The following is a 14,273-nucleotide window of genomic DNA, read 5'->3' as shown; positions in this document are numbered from 1 at the left end:
CTCCAATGTATATGACTATCAGGGTATACAGTATATACCTCTCTCTAATGTATATGACTCTATCAGGATATATATACCTCTCTCTAATGTATATGACTCTATCAGGATATATATACCTCTCTCTAATGTATATGGCTCTATCAGGATATATATACCTCTCTCTAATGTATATGACTCTATCAGGATATATATACCTCTCTCTAATGTATATGACTCTATCAGGATATATATATACCTCTCTCTAATGTATATGACTCTATCAGGATATATATACCTCTCTCTAATGTATATGACTCTATCAGGATATATATACCTCTCTCTAATGTATATGACTCTATCAGGATTCTCCTTTGACCATTTGACATCTTGTATTTACTGTTGTTTAGGCTGGTTGAATGATTTGTCTGTGAAAGCTACTTCATCTGTAAGAAAACAGGCGTCTGCACCAGTGACTGTAAGTTATGTGATTTCCTCATGTGAAATTAAAAGGATGTTTGTAGCCTACGCAGTTATAAAATGGCTGTTGAAACTGTGGCACATATTTCTCAGGACATTAGAAGTCAGATAAATGTGTTGATACGTAGGAAAGATGGGCAAACCCTCGTTGGTCTTGGCTTTCTACACACTATTATAAGGTTAGTCGATGTCAGACATTCAATAGTCAGAGTAGGTTGGAGTTATGATCACTTATCATGCTGACAAACCTGATGGTCTCTGTGAACTGATCTGAACAGGTTTAGGCTGGTCATCTATGATATGTAGGTTGTATACAGTACATTCTCTGTCCTGCTACTGGTAGGACTATAACATTATGTGAACTGATCTGAACAGGTTTAGACTGGTCATCTATGATATGTAGGTTATATACAGTACATTCTCTGTCCTGCTACTGGAAGGACTATAACATTATGTGAACTGACCTGAACAGGTTTAGACTGGTCATCTATGATATGTAGGCTATATCTGAGGTATAGACCTCGATCTACACATCACTAACAAACCACTACTATACATTATAACCTAGCCTACTTTACATAATATAACATCTACACATCACTAACAAACCACTACTATACATTATAACCTAGCCTACTTTACATAATTTAAAATATCTTACTTGTTGCAAATAAACTTTGAATGGATCAATGATTTCCCCCTCAGATCAATCATGTCAGTTTTAGCACTTCTGTCTATATTCTCAGATACATTTAGAAAACAACAGATTGAAAGACAATAAATAGCCTACTTTAATTTAATAAAAATAAGTGTGAGACATGGCCTTGTGTTGCTGTACTGTCTATAACTACCTTAACAAACAGTGACTTATTATTATTATTATTATTATTATTGTTGTTGCTGTACTGTCTATAACCACCTTAACAAACAGTGACTTATTATTATTATTATTATTATTGACAGTTACCATGGAGATGACATTTCACAACTACATATTCATGTGATTGCATTAAATCACCTGACTGTTTCGATATGTCTCTTAGTAATTTTTTTATAAGAGATCATTAATAAATTATAACAATTGACATTCAAGAATTACTGTTAACCACAACCAACATGCTGGATCTCTGTTTAGGGGTCAGTGCTCTAAAATGAGTCTCTCTGGGGAGAGAGATGAAGGGGACCCTGCCTCTAAAATGAGTCTCTCTGGGGAGAGAGAGGAGGGGGACCCTGCCACTAAAATGAGTCTCTCTGGGGAACATGACACCAAAGCTAAGAGGTGAGATGAGAGTTGTTGAGTTGAACTATTAAGAGTTTCTTTTAAAATGCTATTTCCAAAAATGTTCACATTTGTTTTTAATCAAAAATGGTTGCTTATGGGTGGGTGCCTTCAATATTACTGTTCTCAGATTTTTTATTAATAGTTTGAATTTTTAAAATTATTTGTATTTTTTATTGCAAAACGCTTAAGTTATAACTACATTATAACTATAATATATAAGTTGTTTAGCTGGAATGGAATGTTGCTATCCTGTATATTTGACTGTGATATGTGGTTGTCTCACGTAGCTATCTTAATTAAGATGAAAACACTTACTGTAAATCACTCTGGATAAGAGCATGTGCTAAATCAGGAGTTCTCAATCTGGGGTCTGTGGAGGTACTGCAGGGGTTCTCAATCCGGGGTCTGTGGAGGTACTGCAGGGGTTCTCAATCCGGGGTCTGTGGAGGTACTGCAGGGGTTCTCAATCTGGGGTCTGCAGAGGTACTGCAGGGGTTCTCAATCCGGGGTCTGTGGAGGTACTGCAGGGGTTCCACGGCACCCTGACTGTACTCGTTGCAATGTTAGACATTTGATAGAATTTTCACACGACACGACCACTTTGCATACTCTTAATGATTACCTAATATAATGGAATGCATATCTTTTTAACCAATTCTGATCGTTGTTACCAGCAGAATTTTGACATTATTACCGTTATATCAACACACTCTTCACACCCGTTTAACATCTAGCTTTTACATGGTAGGCATCAAGTCCCTTGCCAATAATGTTGCCTACAACGTTGCATTCCATGTTCATTTTCATCAAACACATATTACGCCCTAGATACCTTCAATTGCCCAATTTAAAGCCACGCCCAATTTATAGCCACGCCCAAATTTATTACACCCTAGATGCCTTCAAATGCCCAATTTATAGCCAACTGCACAATTTAGGATTATTATTTAACAACATGATGTAGATAATTAAATAACAACATGATGTTGTGCTCCAAAGGGAGAAATAACATGATGTAGATAATTAAATAACAACATGATGTTGTGCTCCAAAGGGAGAAATAACATGATGTAGATAATTAAATAACAACATGATGTTGTGCTCCAAAGGGAGAAATAACATGATGTAGATAATTAAATAACAACATGATGTTGTGCTCCAAAGGGAGAACTAACATGATGTAGATAATTAAATAACAACATGATGTTGTGCTCCAAAGGGAGAAATAACATGATGTAGATAATTAAATAACAACATGATGTTGTGCTCCAAAGGGAGAAATAACATGATGTAGATAATTAAATAACAACATGATGTTGTGCTCCAAAGGGAGAACTAACATGATGTAGATAATTAAATAACAACATGATGTTGTGCTCCAAAGGGAGAAATAACATGATGTAGATAATTAAATAACAACATGATGTTGTGCTCCAAAGGGAGAAATAACATGATGTAGATAATTAAATAACAACATGATGTTGTGCTCCAAAGGGAGAACTAACATGATGTAGATAATTAAATAACAACATGATGTTGTGCTCCAAAGGGAGAACTAACATGATGTAGATAATTAAATAACAACATGATGTTGTGCTCCAAAGGGAGAAATAACATGATGTAGATAATTAAATAACAACATGATGTTGTGCTCCAAAGGGAGAAATAACATGATGTAGATAATTAAATAACAACATGATGTTGTGCTCCAAAGGGAGAAATAACATGATGTAGATAATTAAATAACAACATGATGTTGTGCTCCAAAGGGAGAAATAACATGATGTAGATAATTAAATAACAACATGATGTTGTGCTCCAAAGGGAGAAATAACATGATGTAGATAATTAAATAACAACATGATGTTGTGCTCCAAAGGGAGAAATAACATGATGTAGATAATTAAATAACAACATGATGTTGTGCTCCAAAGGGAGAAATAACATGATGTAGATAATTAAATAACAACATGATGTTGTGCTCCAAAGGGAGAAATAACATGATGTAGATAATTAAATAACAACATGATGTTGTGCTCCAAAGGGAGAAATAACATGATGTAGATAATTAAATAACAACATGATGTTGTGCTCCAAAGGGAGAAATAACATGATGTAGATAATTAAATAACAACATGATGTTGTGCTCCAAAGGGAGAACTAACATGATGTAGATAATTAAATAACAACATGATGTTGTGCTCCAAAGGGAGAAATAACATGATGTAGATAATTAAATAACAACATGATGTTGTGCTCCAAAGGGAGAAATAACATGATGTAGATAATTAAATAACAACATGATGTTGTGCTCCAAAGGGAGAAATAACATGATGTAGATAATTAAATAACAACATGATGTTGTGCTCCAAAGGGAGAACTAACATGATGTAGATAATTAAATAACAACATGATGTTGTGCTCCAAAGGGAGAAATAACATGATGTAGATAATTAAATAACAACATGATGTTGTGCTCCAAAGGGAGAACTAACATGATGTAGATAATTAAATAACAACATGATGTTGTGCTCCAAAGGGAGAACTAACATGATGTAGATAATTAAATAACAACATGATGTTGTGCTCCAAAGGGAGAAATAACATGATGTAGATAATTAAATAACAACATGATGTTGTGCTCCAAAGGGAGAACTAACATGATGTAGATAATTAAATAACAACATGATGTTGAGCTCCAAAGGGAGAAATAACATGATGTAGATAATTAAATAACAACATGATGTTGTGCTCCAAAGGGAGAACTAACATGATGTAGATAATTAAATAACAACATGATGTTGTGCTCCAAAGGGAGAAATAACATGATGTAGATAATTAAATAACAACATGATGTTGTGCTCCAAAGGGAGAAATAACATGATGTAGATAATTAAATAACAACATGATGTTGTGCTCCAAAGGGAGAAATAACATGATGTAGATAATTAAATAACAACATGATGTTGTGCTCCAAAGGGAGAAATAACATGATGTAGATAATTAAATAACAACATGATGTTGTGCTCCAAAGGGAGAACTAACATGATGTAGATAATTAAATAACAACATGATGTTGTGCTCCAAAGGGAGAAATAACATGATGTAGATAATTAAATAACAACATGATGTTGTGCTCCAAAGGGAGAAATAACATGATGTAGATAATTAAATAACAACATGATGTTGTGCTCCAAAGGGAGAAATAACATGATGTAGATAATTAAATAACAACATGATGTTGTGCTCCAAAGGGAGAAATAACATGATGTAGATAATTAAATAACAACATGATGTTGTGCTCCAAAGGGAGAAATAACATGATGTAGATAATTAAATAACAACATGATGTTGTGCTCCAAAGGGAGAACTAACATGATGTAGATAATTAAATAACAACATGATGTTGTGCTCCAAAGGGAGAAATAACATGATGTAGATAATTAAATAACAACATGATGTTGTGCTCCAAAGGGAGAAATAACATGATGTAGATAATTAAATAACAACATGATGTTGTGCTCCAAAGGGAGAAATAACATGATGTAGATAATTAAATAACAACATGATGTTGTGCTCCAAAGGGAGAACTAACATGATGTAGATAATTAAATAACAACATGATGTTGTGCTCCAAAGGGAGAAATAACATGATGTAGATAATTAAATAACAACATGATGTTGTGCTCCAAAGGGAGAAATAACATGATGTAGATAATTAAATAACAACATGATGTTGTGCTCCAAAGGGAGAACTAACATGATGTAGATAATTAAATAACAACATGATGTTGTGCTCCAAAGGGAGAAATAACATGATGTAGATAATTAAATAACAACATGATGTTGTGCTCCAAAGGGAGAAATAACATGATGTAGATAATTAAATAACAACATGATGTTGTGCTCCAAAGGGAGAACTAACATGATGTAGATAATTAAATAACAACATGATGTTGTGCTCCAAAGGGAGAACTAACATGATGTAGATAATTAAATAACAACATGATGTTGTGCTCCAAAGGGAGAAATAACATGATGTAGATAATTAAATAACAACATGATGTTGTGCTCCAAAGGGAGAAATAACATGATGTAGATAATTAAATAACAACATGATGTTGTGCTCCAAAGGGAGAAATAACATGATGTAGATAATTAAATAACAACATGATGTTGTGCTCCAAAGGGAGAAATAACATGATGTAGATAATTAAATAACAACATGATGTTGTGCTCCAAAGGGAGAAATAACATGATGTAGATAATTAAATAACAACATGATGTTGTGCTCCAAAGGGAGAAATAACATGATGTAGATAATTAAATAACAACATGATGTTGTGCTCCAAAGGGAGAAATAACATGATGTAGATAATTAAATAACAACATGATGTTGTGCTCCAAAGGGAGAACTAACATGATGTAGATAATTAAATAACAACATGATGTTGTGCTCCAAAGGGAGAAATAACATGATGTAGATAATTAAATAACAACATGATGTTGTGCTCCAAAGGGAGAAATAACATGATGTAGATAATTAAATAACAACATGATGTTGTGCTCCAAAGGGAGAAATAACATGATGTAGATAATTAAATAACAACATGATGTTGTGCTCCAAAGGGAGAACTAACATGATGTAGATAATTAAATAACAACATGATGTTGTGCTCCAAAGGGAGAAATAACATGATGTAGATAATTAAATAACAACATGATGTTGTGCTCCAAAGGGAGAACTAACATGATGTAGATAATTAAATAACAACATGATGTTGTGCTCCAAAGGGAGAACTAACATGATGTAGATAATTAAATAACAACATGATGTTGTGCTCCAAAGGGAGAAATAACATGATGTAGATAATTAAATAACAACATGATGTTGTGCTCCAAAGGGAGAACTAACATGATGTAGATAATTAAATAACAACATGATGTTGAGCTCCAAAGGGAGAAATAACATGATGTAGATAATTAAATAACAACATGATGTTGTGCTCCAAAGGGAGAACTAACATGATGTAGATAATTAAATAACAACATGATGTTGTGCTCCAAAGGGAGAAATAACATGATGTAGATAATTAAATAACAACATGATGTTGTGCTCCAAAGGGAGAAATAACATGATGTAGATAATTAAATAACAACATGATGTTGTGCTCCAAAGGGAGAAATAACATGATGTAGATAATTAAATAACAACATGATGTTGTGCTCCAAAGGGAGAAATAACATGATGTAGATAATTAAATAACAACATGATGTTGTGCTCCAAAGGGAGAACTAACATGATGTAGATAATTAAATAACAACATGATGTTGTGCTCCAAAGGGAGAAATAACATGATGTAGATAATTAAATAACAACATGATGTTGTGCTCCAAAGGGAGAAATAACATGATGTAGATAATTAAATAACAACATGATGTTGTGCTCCAAAGGGAGAAATAACATGATGTAGATAATTAAATAACAACATGATGTTGTGCTCCAAAGGGAGAAATAACATGATGTAGATAATTAAATAACAACATGATGTTGTGCTCCAAAGGGAGAAATAACATGATGTAGATAATTAAATAACAACATGATGTTGTGCTCCAAAGGGAGAACTAACATGATGTAGATAATTAAATAACAACATGATGTTGTGCTCCAAAGGGAGAAATAACATGATGTAGATAATTAAATAACAACATGATGTTGTGCTCCAAAGGGAGAAATAACATGATGTAGATAATTAAATAACAACATGATGTTGTGCTCCAAAGGGAGAAATAACATGATGTAGATAATTAAATAACAACATGATGTTGTGCTCCAAAGGGAGAACTAACATGATGTAGATAATTAAATAACAACATGATGTTGTGCTCCAAAGGGAGAAATAACATGATGTAGATAATTAAATAACAACATGATGTTGTGCTCCAAAGGGAGAAATAACATGATGTAGATAATTAAATAACAACATGATGTTGTGCTCCAAAGGGAGAAATAACATGATGTAGATAATTAAATAACAACATGATGTTGTGCTCCAAAGGGAGAAATAACATGATGTAGATAATTAAATAACAACATGATGTTGTGCTCCAAAGGGAGAAATAACATGATGTAGATAATTAAATAACAACATGATGTTGTGCTCCAAAGGGAGAAATAACATGATGTAGATAATTAAATAACAACATGATGTTGTGCTCCAAAGGGAGAAATAACATGATGTAGATAATTAAATAACAACATGATGTTGTGCTCCAAAGGGAGAAATAACATGATGTAGATAATTAAATAACAACATGATGTTGTGCTCCAAAGGGAGAAATAACATGATGTAGATAATTAAATAACAACATGATGTTGAGCTCCAAAGGGAGAAATAACATGATGGAGATAATTAAATAACAACATGATGTTGTGCTCCAAAGGGAGAAATAACATGATGTAGATAATTAAATAACAACATGATGTTGTGCTCCAAAGGGAGAAATAACATGATGTAGATAATTAAATAACAACATGATGTTGTGCTCCAAAGGGAGAAATAACATGATGTAGATAATTAAATAACAACATGATGTTGTGCTCCAAAGGGAGAAATAACATGATGTAGATAATTAAATAACAACATGATGTTGTGCTCCAAAGGGAGAACTTGAAATAACATGATGTAGATAATTAAATAACAACATGATGTTGTGCTCCAAAGGGAGAACTTGAAATAACATGATGTAGATAATTAAATAACAACATGATGTTGTGCTCCAAAGGGAGAACTTGAAATAACATGATGTAGATAATTAAATAACAACATGATGTTGTGCTCCAAAGGGAGAACTTGAAATAACATGATGTAGATAATTAAATAACAACATGATGTTGTGCTCTAAAGGGAGAACTAACATGATGTAGATAATTAAATAACAACATGATGTTGTGCTCCAAAGGGAGAAATAACATGATGTAGATAATTAAATAACAACATGATGTTGTGCTCTAAAGGGAGAACTAACATGATGTAGATAATTAAATAACAACATGATGTTGTGCTCCAAAGGGAGAAATAACATGATGTAGATAATTAAATAACAACATGATGTTGTGCTCCAAAGGGAGAACTAACATGATGTAGATAATTAAATAACAACATGATGTTGTGCTCCAAAGGGAGAACTTGAAATAACATGATGTAGATAATTAAATAACAACATGATGTAGATAATTAAATAACAACATGATGTTGTGCTCCAAAGGGAGAACTTGAAATAACATGATGTAGATAATTAAATAACAACATGATGTAGATAATTAAATAACAACATGATGTTGTGCTCCAAAGGGAGAACTTGAAATAACATGATGTAGATAATTAAATAACAACATGATGTTGTGCTCCAAAGGGAGAAATAACATGATGGAGATAATTAAATAACAACATGATGTTGTGCTCCAAAGGGAGAACTAACATGATGGAGATAATTAAATAACAACATGATGTTGTGCTCCAAAGGGAGAAATAACATGATGTAGATAATTAAATAACAACATGATGTTGTGCTCCAAAGGGAGAAATAACATGATGTAGATAATTAAATAACAACATGATGTTGTGCTCCAAAGGGAGAAATAACATGATGTAGATAATTAAATAACAACATGATGTTGTGCTCCAAAGGAAGAACTTGAAATAACATGATGTAGAGATAATTAAATAATCAGAAGAACAACGTGTTTATTATTATACACTCTGAGAACATAAGGTTCCTTCTAGAGCCAAAAAGGCTTCTATCACTTCATTAATATATGGAACCACTAAAAGTGATATATATGTTTGGGTTCAGTGAAGAAGAACATCTAGAGTTCTGATCAACAAAAGGTTAATATTTCGCCTAAAATGACCCAAATCTAACTGCCTGTAGCTCAGGCCCTGAAGCAAGGATATGCATATTCTTGGTACCATTTGAAAGGAAAAACTTTGAACTTTGTGGAAATGTGAAAGGAATGTAGGAGAACAGAATAACACAATAGATCTGGTAAAAGATAATATAAAGAAAAACCAACCGTTCATCTTTTAAATGCCAGAGAAAGGCCATAATCCAGACCAGATACAATCTACTTTTTGTTCAATAGATGGCATGTATCTGCAAAGTTTTATACTGATCCAATGAACCATTGTATTTGTGTTAAAAATGTTGTATCAAGACTGCCCAAATGTGTCTAATATGTTTTCAAATAACTGTTCATGTTCGAAGTCATGCACTCTCCTCAAACAATAGCATGGTATTATTTCACTGGAAAAGCTACTGTAAATTGGACAGTGCATTTAGATTACCCTCTTAGAACTACCCAGTTCCAGTGTATTTGTCATCAGCAACCGCTGAATAGCATAGCGCAACAGTCAAAAATATTACTAGAAAATATTCATATTCATGAAAGCACAAGTGAAATATAGCGAAACACAGCTGAGCCTTTCGTCATCTCAGATTTTGAAATGATGCTTTACAGCAAGACAAGCGTTTGTGTAAGTTTATCGATAGCCTAGCATAGCATTATGTCCAGCTAGCATCAGTAAGCTTGGTCACGAAAATCAGAAAACCAATCAAATTAACCGTTTAACTTTGATGATCATCGGATGTTTTCACTCACGAGACTCCCAGTTAGACAGCAAATGTTCAGTTAGTTCCATAAAGATATTTTTTATATCCAAATACCTCCGTTAGTTTGATGCGTTATGCCCAGGAATCCACCGGAAATAGCGGTCACGACAACGCAAACAAAAATTCCAAATTAGATCCATAATGTCGACAGAAACATGGCAAACATTTTTTATAATCAATCCTCAAGGTGTTTTTCAAATATCTATTCGATAATATATCAACCGGGACAGTTGGTTTTTCACTAGGACCGGGAGGAAAAATGGCTGCCTCTCTGTTTTGCGCAAGAATCACTCTAAGAGCAAACAACTGACCACTTACGCAATGTGGACGTTTACGCTCATTCTTCAAAATAAAGGCTTAAAACTAAGTCTAGAGGCCGTAGACACCTTAGGGAAGCCACAGAAAAGGAATCTGGTTGATATCCCTTTCAATGGTCAATAGGGATGCATAGGAACACAGAGGTTTCAAAATAAGAGTCACTTCCTGATTGGATTTTTCTCAGGCTTTCGCCTGCAATATAAGTTCTGTTATATTCACAGACAATGTTTTTATAGTTTTGGAAACTTTTTAGTGTTTTCTATCCTAAGCTGTCAATTATATGCATACTCTAGCATCTGGTCCTGAGAAATAGGCCGTTTTCTTTGGGAACGTTATTTTTCCAAAAATAAAATAGTGCCCCCTAGCTAGAAATTAAGCTCTGTCCTGGGAATTGTTCTTCTTACTTACAACCTCATGCGTGTTTGAGGTTGTGGACAGGTGTCTTTTATACTGATAACAAGTTCAAACAGGTGCCATTAATACAGGTAACGAGTGGAGGACAGAGGAGCCTCTTAAAGAGGAAGTTACAGGTCTGTGAGAGCCAGAAATCTTGCTTGTTTGTAGTTGACCAAATACTAATTTTCCACCATCATTTGCAAATAAATTCATTAAAAATCCTACAATGTGATTTTCTGGATTTTTTTCTCATTTTGTCTGTCATAGTTGAAGTGTACCTATGATGGAAATTACAGGCCTCTCTCATATTTTTAAGTGGGAGAACTTGCACAATTGGTGGCTGACTAAATACTTTTTTGCCCCACTGTATGTAGCAATTATCACCAGTCAGAACCTCACCAGTCAGAAACTCAACCTCAGTATACCAGCATTATAAAACATAATCTTAATATCTGATATTGCGAATAATCAACCTCAGAATATTAACGACAAGAGTGCGTCTTCCAGCCCGCCAATAAATTACATCATGCAACCCTCCCGGTTAGTAAATTTCCCTCGACATACCCCTGGAGAAGGCAGAGTGACGACACAAGCTTTTTTTTTGACTACTAGAGAGAGAAGACAGAGCAGGTCGATGCTGGAAAATAAGTTTTTCTCGACCAGAGGTGACTGAATTAACATTCAGGCTTATTGATTATTGTTATAGAAATGATTTTTTTTTGATTTTTTTTTGATTATAGCAGGTATTGAACCCTGGGTAAATAATCACTAGTCAGAACCTCAACCTCAGTATACATTCATTATAAAAAGTCATCTTAATAAGATCTCATATTGTGATATTGCGGGGCTGAGTTGACTACTATGTTCTAAGAGTGTATAATAATAAACACGTTGTTCTTCTGATTATTTAATTATCTACATCATGTTATTTCAAGTTCTCCCTTTGGAGCACAACATCATGTTGTTAAATAATAATCCTAAATTGTGCATGGCTATAAATTGGGCATTTGAAGGCATCTAGGGTGTAATAAGAAGAAGGCAGAGCAAGTCGATGCTGGTTGATGAATTTAACAATGAATGTACAAGGAAAAACCATTTTTCGCGACCAAAGGTGACTGAATTAATGTTCAGGCTTATTGATAATCTTATAGTATAATTTCAAAACATGAGCATAAAACCAGGTAATAATAAACATGAATCATCAGTATATTACTTCACAATAATCTGTTAAATGCTTTTTCAGTCCTTCCTCTTGTGTTAGCAGTGTGGAAAGGGACAGGAAGAAGCCCTCTTGTGTTAGCAGTGTGGAAAGGGACAGGAAGAAGCCCTCTTGTGTTAGCAGTGTGGAAAGGGACAGGAAGAAGCCCTCTTGTGTTAGCAGTGTGGAAAGGGACAGGAAGAAGCCCTCTTGTGTTAGCAGTGTGGAAAGGGACAGAAAGAAGCACACAGGAGTTTTCCTGTGAGGGGGAGTGGTGGTGTATCCAGGGAGAAAACTAAACTAATCTTCTGAAATGTCATTTGTGGTCTAATGCTACCATCTATTGGAATTATTTAGCAACTGCAGTAGTACTGAATAATGTGTAATTCCTTACTATTACTCAGAATTGCAAAATGTAACATTTTCTAGTTCATTTTACCACTTACAACCATAAAATAACCATTTACTGCATAACAAACAATGAAAATGACAAACCAAAAACACCACACATTTGGTTAAATATATATATTTTTAACTATTTATTTAGATTGGTGACATTATCTGCCAAAATAACAGCCCTGTAGACAAAGAAGAGCTCTCCAGTAGGTACTAAAACGTTTAAAAGACGTTTAATTTAATTTTCTCAAAAGTGGTTACAAGTTTATCATATTTTAAAGCAGAATGACTTTCCCATTGTTCCTCAACTGTAGTGTCTGATATACCGTTGTTCCTCAACTGTAGTGTCTGATATACCATTGTTCCTCAACTGTAGTGTCTGATATACCGTTGTTCCTCAACTGTAGTGTCTGATATACCATTGTTCCTCAACTGTAGTGTCTGATATACCGTTGTTCCTCAACTGTAGTGTCTGATATACCATTGTTCCTCAACTGTAGTGTCTGATATACCATTGTTCCTCAACTGTAGTGTCTGATATACCATTGTTCCTCAACTGTAGTGTCTGATATACCATTGTTCCTCAACTGTAGTGTCTGATATACCATTGTTCCTCAACTGTAGTGTCTGATATACCATTGTTCCTCAACTGTAGTGTCTGATATACCATTGTTCCTCAACTGTAGTGTCTGATATACCATTGTTCCTCAACTGTAGTGTCTGATATACCATTGTTCCTCAACTGTAGTGTATGATATAGCATTGTTCCTCAACTGTAGTGTCTGATATACCATTGTTCCTCAACTGTAGTGTCTGATATACCATTGTTCCTCAACTGTAGTGTCTGATATACCATTGTTCCTCAACTGTAGTGTCTGATATACCATTGTTCCTCAACTGTAGTGTATGATATACCATTCTCTAGCCCTGAATCTCTACTTTTATCCAATGTAAAAAACACTATTCCAAATGTTGCAACACAAGACCGAATCGAGCCGGTCAGTCACATTTGACTGTATAAAACCTAGCAGTACTACTGATTTCTCTGAGAGTGAGGCAGATATATATTATTACTGTATAAAACCCAGCAGTACTACTGATTTCACTGAGAGTGAGGCAGATATATATTATTACTGTGTAAAACCTAGCAGTACTACTGATTTCACTGAGAGTGAAACAGATATATATTATTACTGTGTAAAACCTAGCAGTACTACTGATTTCACTGAGAGTGAGGCAGATATATATTATTACTGTATAAAACCTTGTAGTACTACTGATATATAGCATTTAGCAGATATATAGCATTTAGCAAAAAAAACATTTGTCTCACTGAAATGAAACCACCAAGATATAGATTATAAACAAATACATGTCTGTCATTGAACTACCCCATGCCATGATTAGATAGTGAAAAAACACACCAATCTCTTTCATAATGTCTTTAAACAATAAATCAAAAATACGAATGATTCTTAAAAGTGATATGTAGCATTTCGGAATGAAACTCTTATGTTTCCCCATCTGAGCTCAGAGGAGATGAGAGATGTAATG

At 33.9% G+C, this 14,273-nt stretch overlaps 2 protein-coding genes across 5 annotated transcripts in view; one reads left to right on the top strand and one right to left on the bottom strand.

The window, feature by feature from the left end:
* LOC110539186 (NLR family CARD domain-containing protein 3-like) overlaps positions 1-14,273 on the bottom strand; it is an 808,883-nt gene that overhangs the window by 698,559 nt on the left and 96,051 nt on the right. The window lies entirely within an intron of this gene.
* Positions 1-14,273, top strand: part of LOC110516333 (NLR family CARD domain-containing protein 3-like) — a 191,360-nt gene that overhangs the window by 173,739 nt on the left and 3,348 nt on the right. Inside the window, exon 1 of one of the 4 annotated variants that reach the window (XM_036939595.1) lies at positions 1,641-1,735. The exons of the other annotated variants lie outside the window; for them this stretch is intronic. Within the exon in view, the coding sequence (XP_036795490.1) occupies positions 1,653-1,735 (83 nt within the window). The 5' untranslated portion in view covers positions 1,641-1,652. Of the gene's footprint in view, positions 1-1,640; positions 1,736-14,273 lie in introns of those variants that run through there. 4 annotated transcript variants of the gene reach the window in all.

The sequence above is a fragment of the Oncorhynchus mykiss genome, chromosome 12 (assembly GCF_013265735.2).
Source record: "Oncorhynchus mykiss isolate Arlee chromosome 12, USDA_OmykA_1.1, whole genome shotgun sequence".
Lineage (NCBI taxonomy): Eukaryota > Metazoa > Chordata > Actinopteri > Salmoniformes > Salmonidae > Oncorhynchus > Oncorhynchus mykiss.
The sequence above is the reverse complement of the archived record's forward strand: the minus strand, read 5'-3'. Positions and strand labels throughout refer to the sequence as shown.